Source organism: Pteropus alecto, unplaced genomic scaffold, assembly GCF_000325575.1.
Source record: "Pteropus alecto unplaced genomic scaffold, ASM32557v1 scaffold396, whole genome shotgun sequence".
Taxonomy (NCBI): domain Eukaryota; kingdom Metazoa; phylum Chordata; class Mammalia; order Chiroptera; family Pteropodidae; genus Pteropus; species Pteropus alecto.
Window position 1 is genome coordinate 197,241 of NW_006438082.1, and position 8,604 is coordinate 205,844.

An 8,604-nucleotide genomic window follows, 5' to 3' on the forward strand; every position below is an offset into this window, starting at 1 on the left:
GCGGGAATGTGTCTGCTGGGGCAGAAGACGAAGGTGAGGCCGAGGCTGGCTGGATCGAGGGGGCAGCCATCCTGCTGTCTGTCATCTGTGTGGTGCTGGTCACGGCTTTCAATGACTGGAGCAAGGAGAAGCAGTTCCGAGGCCTGCAGAGCCGTATCGAGCAGGAGCAGAAGTTCACGGTCATCCGGAACGGGCAGCTCTTCCAGGTCCCTGTGGCCGCGCTGGTAGTAGGGGACATTGCCCAGGTCAAGTATGGTGAGTGTGCCTATCACCACACATTCTGTGGAGGATGCTCAGCTCCCATTTTGGGGAGAACATGGGCTGGAAGAGACCCCAAGTGCAAGCCTTCTCCCCAGGGACACGTGTGCCCTCAACAGCGGGAGGCTGGAGGTAGGGAGTATGCATCAGAGGTCCCAGGAAACAAGCCGTCCCCACGCCTGTCAAGGGCTTCCCCGCCACTGCAGAATGTTTCTGTTACCCCCAGTCCCTGAGAGCTGGACCATAGGGGAGGGGTATGTAGATCTCCCCGGAAAGGAGGAGACCGAAGGAAGAGGGCCCCACATCCAACGGGACCTCAACCTGGTGAGGCAGGAGGCAGCGGGAGGAAGGCCGCCTGGACCCATAGCTTGTGGTTCTGGCTGCCTTGCTGGCCTTAGGGGACCTGCTGCCTGCCGACGGCGTGCTCATCCAGGGCAATGACCTCAAGATTGATGAGAGCTCCCTGACTGGAGAGTCGGACCACGTGCGCAAGTCTGCTGACAAAGACCCCATGCTGCTCTCAGGTGAGGCCTAGGGGCTTTGGTCCAGACCTTGGGGAGGACTCTGACCTCTGGACCAGGCCAGCACCCTTGGACGCCATTTGGCCCAGCAACCCCCTCAACCAGGGTCACCCTAAGCTGCCCTTCAGGTTAAAGGGTATGAAGACTTCATCCTCTGCAAAGCCAGAGCAGCCCATGGGAGACATGGTGGTGGCCGCTTCAGCCTCAGGGAAAGACAGGGGTCCTCCCAGCCCTGCAGGGCCCCTGGTGTCCTGAGGGGAGCCCTTGGAGGTGGGGGCTGGCTCTGGGTCAGCATAGTGCTGTCTTCCTCCCTAATCTAGACCCTCAAGAAGAGCCAGTGGGGACAGTGTTCCCTTTCTATAAGGTTCTGGCTTAGCTCAGTGTTTATACCAGTGGCAAATGCAGTATAAAACAGGACAGAGAGGCTGGAGGCCCCCGGCGAGCCCTGTGAACTGCTCACTCCGTGGCTGTAGTCAAGTCTCTTCTCCAGGCCAGGGATGAGCCTTCAGCCTAGACGTAGGGTCAACACAGCCTCCAGGGGCCTCCAGAGGCTGAGCCCCTGCCTCTGGGATTCCTGGGACAGTGGTGCAAATCTCTGTCTCTGTGTCTCTGTATTGACTGTGCCAGGCACTCATGTCATGGAAGGTTCTGGAAGAATGGTGGTGACTGCCGTTGGTGTAAACTCCCAGACAGGCATCATCTTTACCTTGCTTGGAGCTGGTGGAGAGGAGGAGGAGAAGAAGGATAAGAAAGGTAAGGCCACATTGACCTCCAGTTCCTGGAGCCGATGAGGGCTGACCTCGCTTCTATGTCGCTCGCTGTTTCTTCTTTGCCTGCTACTGGCGGTCCCCCATTGGGCCAGTTGCTGGATCCAGCTCTGGCTCTGGCTCTGTTGGAGCCAGCCCTCAGGCCGGGAGGCCATACCCTCACTTCTGATTCCTTTCAGGGCCCCCTTTTCTGGGATCTCTTCCCCAGAGCCAGCAGGTCAGGGGCCCCTCAGTTCTGTGTAAGGACAGCTTCTCTCAGATGGCTATTTCCCAAAGGCTTCGGGATATGTGTGCCGGGGTAGGGAGAGTCCCCTACCATGGTAGGAATTGGATCTGAGTTACAGAGACCAGCCACCCTCACTTGGTAGAATGCTGCCAGGGGCTTATGCCTACCCTCAGGGGTGCGCAATTGCTGCGGTGAAGTGCTGAGGTCCAGGCCAACATGGCGGCCGGGGAATGCAGGTCATGCAGCCAGAGGTGGAGGGCTCCCAAGCAGAAGGAACCCCCAAAGGATGTCCAGGCCAGAGGTACCTGGGATGGCCAGGGGCCAATACCCCACGGGAAAGAAGTGTCAAGGGACAGATGTCTTCAGAGAGCCGAACTCTGTAGCCACCCTGGCCTTCCTGCTGTTTTCTGTTGCCTGTGCTCTGAGCTCCAGGCATGGCCAGCGTCTCCTCCAATCCTCAGAACAGGGCTTATCATGCGACAGAACTGCCCTCAGCTTCCACACCCCTGTCCTAATCCCTCTGGTCAGAACCCCATGCCCTTCTGTGACACAGGCCTGCACCTGCTCATGACTCACCTTGCTCTGACCTGGGTCTCCCCTCAGGCCTCTCCTGTCGTCAAACCAAGTGATGACTGGAATTTTCTATGTGTGCCTCCCCTCTTAGAGAATCTACCAGGGCCCATTAGAAGTACAAAGAAACTGTACACATGTGGGAAGAACATGTGCCAGAAGCTTGTATTCAGGGCCCCTAAGATTAGTGAGATGCTGGGGCTGGTGAGCTGGGCAAGGGACAGAGGGGTACCAGTCACCTGCCCCACCTCAGTTAGTCAAGGCTGCTGGGCCTGAAGAGCAGGCAGAATTGGTCTGCGCAGACCCAGCGTAAGGAAGGACATGATAATGTCCCAGCCCTTGACCATCCGGCTAGTTGGCAGGGCATCCGTTCTACACTCCTTCCTAGGCTCTCCTTTTTGACCTTGACAAAACCCCTTCAGCCTACCCCAGATCCCTCCCCAACCCAGATCCTCTTCCCCTCGCCCTGCTCCAGCACCTCAGGCTGCGCTACTTAGGAGTCATAGAGGGCACCTCCACCAGCCAGGTTCCTGGAAGAGGGGAACCCTGAGGGGGCCCTGGAGCAGAGGTGTTCAGGCTCAGAGGAAGGGACAGCAGCACCTATGAGCTCACACTGAGGTCTCAGTCCAAGGCCTGGACCACTGTGGAGACAAGAAGGTGGCCACGCCCAGTGCCTCCCCCTCCCCCTCTCTGCATCCTAACTCCATCTATCTGTACAACACTCTCCGTCCACCTGCTGCCTCCCCCACACACCTATTTCTTGCCTTTTGGCTTCGATTCCTACTCACCCTTCTCTTTGAGGTATCGTCCCTCCCCTCCTTCCCTCCCTTGACTCCTGTCCTTCTTCAGGCCAGCACAGTCCTCCTCTTCCTGTAGTGCTCATCCCAAACCTCCCTCCCTCCTCCACAGGCCTCCCCTGGCCCTGTGTGCAGCCTGGGTCCTCTGGATCCATCCTTCTTCTGGTCCTCCACAGCCTCAGGGCTTCTGGCAACACCCGCTCATTGCGCTGTATTGTCACTATGTGTCTACAGGTGTCTCTTCTCCCCGCAGAGGTCTCTTTCATGTCTGAACCTCCCTGCACCCCTTCGGAGGTCCTGGGCACAGAGGACCCAACCCACATCCCACCCTGCCCTGCAGGGGGCCTCTCTGTCCTCCCTGGGGCCCCCAAACCAGACCCCACTGCCTGGGAGCTACACAGCACCCTATCTGGGTTCATGGATCCTCAGTAACATGAGCTATTGGGTGGTAGCTGACAGGTCAGCCCACAAGCTCCTCCTGTCCTTGTGTCTCTGGATGCCGCCAGCTCATGTGTGGCCTCAGAAGGAGCTGAGGTACAGAGCCGGGCCCCAAGCACAGCAGCAGGCTCCCCGCCACAGTCGCCTCACCTGTCAGGTCTCCTGGGCTCTTCCAGAGTTGCAGTCCTTCCCGCTTTTGAAAACCAGTGGTGCGACCAGCACTGTTTACCTTGGCCTTGGCAAGTCAATCACTGCACAGTCCCTGACACCCCGCCGTAGGCTTTGTGGTTGCAGAGCACGTTCAGGGAGCTGCTGCATTCATGTAACAGCTGTTGGCTGCAGGGGCTATGGAGGAGGCAGGCTGGGTCCTCGCCTTCGATGCATCCACCACTGACCCCCAGCACAGGTCCACCTGGGACGCAACTCATCCCATGTCTCTGCTGCTCCCTCCATCGCTAGGTGCCCAACGCACAGCCCAGTGCCCGAGCCTGGCAAATTCCTGGAGTCTCTCTCCTTTGTCACTCTAAAGTACACATAGAGCTGACTGCGGGCCACGCTGCAGAGAAAGATGATCTCTAGGCCAGCAGAGAACTTTCTAGGTAAACTCCTCACACTGGTTCTGGGAGACCCTGTTCAAGGTGACAGAGGTGGGACCAGACAACTGGCATCTCTCACTCCCCATGGTGACAGCCCTTCCAGGAACCTCCCACTGCCAGTCACATGTGACTGAGGGTCCATCCAGGGACTGGATTTGGGAGTTCACTGGAAGGCTGAGGTCAAGGCCCAGTGGCGAGCCATGGCTAGGGGTCTCGCTCAGGAAGCCCAAGTGTTCACGGTGCCCACGTGCCAAGAGGTGGCGAGAGGGCATCAGCGTGAGCCTGGAGAAGACAGAGCCCTCTTCCCTTCTTTCCCATCTTTCCCCTGTGCTCACTGCTACACTGTCTGTGACCTGCTGTCCTGTGTGCATGTGCCAGGGCCATGTGGATGTTCTCAAGTCTCTGTGTCTGTCATTCCTTTTCCATTGTAGGCAAGCAGCAGGATGGGGCGATGGAGAGTAGCCAGACCAAAGGTAATGCGAGCCCCGTGCTGGGGGTGGGGGGCGGATAGAGGGTGAAGCACAGAGTGGGGGGTCACCCACCTCAGTTGCAGGAGCAGCAGCTAGAGATCACATGAGTGGGGCAAGGTGGCCCCTCTGCAGATCCCACCAGAAGTATGTAAAGATCACCCGTGAGCAGGCATCCTGGTGAGGAAACTGAGGCTCAGAAACGGTGACTTGCCCAAAGTCTAACCAGGCCTGTGGGTTCCCCAGTTTAGCCGCCTTTCTTCTGGGCAGCCATCCAAAGAGCAGAGGCCCTCTCTCCTCTCAGTCCAAATGTCTGGTGAGAGCCGAGCCTGTGTGGCTGGGATAAAGGCTTGTCAGCGGTCAGTCATAGGCACTGTAGGTCCAAAGGTGGTCAAAAGCACCATGCCGGCCTTCAGGAAGGTCACGGTCTAGAGAGACAGACCCGGGGGCAGTACTCACGTGCAGTGTGGGACCCAGGGACCCAGAGGCCCAGGGTCAGACAAGCAAACTGGAAATCAGAGCATAGCTACTGTTTGGAAGGCATTTGGGGCAGGGTGACAGCCTAATGGCTAGGGCCCTGGCTAAGGCAGAGAGTGACAGTCGGTGGGGCATGAGGCTAGAGTGACCCAGCTGGGTGGAGCCTTGAGTGTCTCTGTGGCTGTAAGCTCTGGACTGAAGCCCCTGGGAAGAAGAAGCCATCAGCGAGTGGTCTCAGGCAGCCAAGGGAAGAAGGGACAGGTGGGAAGTCGGGAAGCAAAAGGGAAAAGAAGACACAGTGAGGTGGAAAGGGACGCGCAGTCATGGCGTCAGTAACGCCAAGAGCCCCACTAGGTAGGAACAAGAGCAGTGAGACAAAAAATGAGTGTCAGGGTGGGGTGCCCCCTCAGGGTAAGGGATGGACAGGATTGTGTGGGCAGTGCCATTGGAGACTCACAGGCCATGGAGTGTGTGAAGTGACAGAAGTGATGGAGGCAGGGTTGGGGACATACTATCAGCACCCCAGTGTCAGGGGCATCAGAGGAGCCATGAGGGAGCCTCCTGTTCCAGAGAGGAGGCAGGGAAATGGCTGGAGGAGAGTATCAAAGGAGTAATTCCAGGAAGAGAGATGCGAGGCTTCCCCAGGGCACCTTGCTCGGGCAATGGCCTCCAGCAGCCAGGGCGTGGGCTGAGGGAAGCACTCATGGTGAGCTGGGGCCCTGGTGGAAGCCAGGAGCAGGCAGGAAAAGAGACAGCCCGAGCAGGGAGCAGGACAGGAGTGCGGGGACTCCTGGGTCTCCCTGAGGAGAGCAGGGAGGTGGCTTGGACACCAGTGGACTGATGAATCATTCAGCTTACGGTTCAGGAACATTCCTTGGGCCCCAGGCCTCTGCTCTCAGATATTGACATTTGGGGTATTCCAGGACTGGCTGCCCTGTCTGTGTGCCCCAGTGACTTGTGCTTCTGTATGTCCTCCGTTCTTCTGTGAGGCCTCGAGAGAGCCATCTTTGTCCCACCTGGGAGGGGCTGGGCTGCCAAGGACAGCGATGGGAAACAAGATGGCCCCCGTGCAGTGTCTCACTCAGAAATCAAAGAAACCCCCTAAACCCTATGTCCTCTCGTACGCTGTGGCATGTCTTTCCATATGAAAGCCCGTTGTAGCTGTCACCGCAGCTGCTGGGCCCTAACTTTGACTGTGGGGTTCTTCTGTGTGCAGCTAAGAAACAAGATGGGGCGGTCGCCATGGAAATGCAGCCCCTGAAGAGTGCGGAGGGTGGGGAGATGGAGGACCGGGAGAAGAAGAAAGCCAGCGTGCCCAAGAAGGAGAAGTCGGTCCTGCAGGGCAAGCTCACCAAACTGGCCGTGCAGATCGGGAAAGCAGGTGGGGGCTGCAGAGAGGTGGCCAGGGGACCCTGTCGGGCGGAGAGGACACTGGGTTTCCTGGACATGGGGCCGAGCAGTGGAGAGCAAGTGGGAAACGGAGGTGGCAGATGGTGTGGGTTAGGCAGCAGGGTGACAGGATAGGGGTGAGTGATGGCCATCATGGACTGGTCCAGCCCCCCTCTGGTGAGCGTGGATTCTAAACCCTCCATGAGGCCTGGGACAGGGAGCGCCTCCCCCCGAGTTGACTCAAGCTGGCACTGGCTGCAGCATCCCTTACCTCTTCCCTCCTGCTTTGTCTTTTTCTTACCCCTGCCGACGCCTTCCTACCGCGACCCTCTATGGCCTCTGTTGCGGCTGGGCAGGGTTGGTGATGTCCGCCATCACCGTCATCATCCTGGTCCTCTACTTTGTGATCGAGACCTTCGTCATCGATGGCCGGGTGTGGCTGGCAGAGTGCACGCCGGTCTACGTGCAGTACTTTGTGAAGTTTTTCATCATCGGCGTCACTGTGCTGGTTGTGGCTGTCCCGGAGGGCCTGCCTCTTGCTGTCACCATCTCCTTAGCTTACTCTGTCAAGGTAATAATACAAAACACAGCACTAAGAATGTATGAGACCAGGAACCAAACCCCAAAACTGAGATATGAAGCTGGTAGGCACTTTGGAAGCAGTGAGGACTGGAGAAAACTTGGTATCCATCACTCAGGGCGAGAGCAGGGAGGCTGAGCTGGGACCCAGAGCTGAACTCGGCCATCCATCCGCACCCGGCTTCCTGGGCATGGTCAGATGAGCCAGAAAGCAGGGGAACAGTGGCACAGATCTGGCATCTGCAGGATGACGGCAGAGGGCACAGAGGGACCAGGAATTGGGGGAACTGGTGCTGCTTACAGAAGTGGGGGCAGGAGGGAGGGTGATCAGGAGAGGGCCTTCTGGAAGACAGTGGGCAGAGCATGGCCTAGATGAGAGAGATGCTGCAGGGCCAGCAGGTGACCCAAGAGGGCACTGTGGGCAGGGAGTGGTCCTGGGCAGCAGAGAGGAACCGAGTGATCTCTGGAGAAAGTGGTGGCCCAGAGTTAGCTGCTCAGCCTGTCCAATGAGGGCTTGACCACCACCCAGCAGCCGCTCCAAGCTGTGCCTTTGGGCGCTGTTGTCAGCCCAGTGGTGAGGGTGCCTGCTGACAGAGGCCCCTGGGCTATTAGTGCCGCATGGAAAGCTGGTTGGGCCGAGCAGAGTCATACGTGACGTCTGTGCACTTTACAGAAAATGATGAAGGACAACAACCTGGTCCGCCACCTGGACGCCTGTGAGACGATGGGCAACGCCACAGCCATCTGCTCAGACAAGACGGGCACGCTCACCACCAACCGTATGACCGTGGTCCAGTCCTACCTCGGGGACACCCACTACAAAGAGATTCCGGCCCCCAGCGCCCTAAACCCCAAGATCCTCGACCTCCTGGTCCACGCCATCTCCATCAACAGTGCCTACACCACCAAAATACTAGTGAGCCGGGAGTGGAGCTGGGACGAGGGAAGGGGCCTGGCCGGGAGTGCAGCGTGAGCTGTCGCCAAGGGCTCAGTAGGCTCTCTTAAGAACTTTTGGCCAGAGCTATGATGGTCTCTGGAGTGCTGGTCACCCTCCCCTCATCCCTGGCCCCAGGACTCCTGCCTTGGCTGCTGGTTCTGGAAGCCCCTTCCAAGCCCAGTGAATGGTGGGAAACCTGCCTGTCTAGTCCACACCTGAGGCCCTCTCCGGCTCTCTTCCACCACACCGTAAAGACGGGGTGACCATAGCCAGGCTGGGACCCCACAGGTAGCAAGGAGGGTGGACTTGGGCCCCCAGCTCCATGCTGGTATATGCCTCACCTCACAGCCTCCAGAGAAGGAAGGTGCCCTCCCGCGCCAAGTGGGCAACAAGACGGAGTGCGCTCTACTGGGCTTCGTCCTGGACCTGAAGCGGGACTTCCAGCCTGTGCGGGAACAGATTCCAGAAGATAAGCTTTACAAAGTGTACACCTTCAACTCGGTCCGCAAGTCCATGAGCACGGTCATCCGCATGCCTGATGGCGGTTTCCGCCTCTTCAGCAAGGGTGCCTCGGAGATCCTG

The 8,604-nt window shown here is 58.4% G+C and overlaps 1 protein-coding gene across 2 annotated transcripts in view; it reads left to right on the forward strand.

Moving 5' to 3' along the window:
- ATP2B3 (ATPase plasma membrane Ca2+ transporting 3) overlaps positions 1-8,604 on the forward strand; it is a 46,008-nt gene that overhangs the window by 5,569 nt on the left and 31,835 nt on the right. For both annotated transcript variants that reach the window (XM_025049224.1, XM_025049222.1), the window contains exons 3-10: positions 1-255; positions 657-782; positions 1,407-1,532; positions 4,605-4,646; positions 6,334-6,498; positions 6,863-7,077; positions 7,759-8,001; positions 8,371-8,604. The exon at positions 1-255 ends at the window's left edge or, in 1 of these variants, runs on beyond it. In XM_025049224.1, coding sequence (XP_024904992.1) covers positions 1-255; positions 657-782; positions 1,407-1,532; positions 4,605-4,646; positions 6,334-6,498; positions 6,863-7,077; positions 7,759-8,001; positions 8,371-8,604 — 1,406 coding nt within the window. The remainder of the gene's footprint in view (positions 256-656; positions 783-1,406; positions 1,533-4,604; positions 4,647-6,333; positions 6,499-6,862; positions 7,078-7,758; positions 8,002-8,370) is intronic.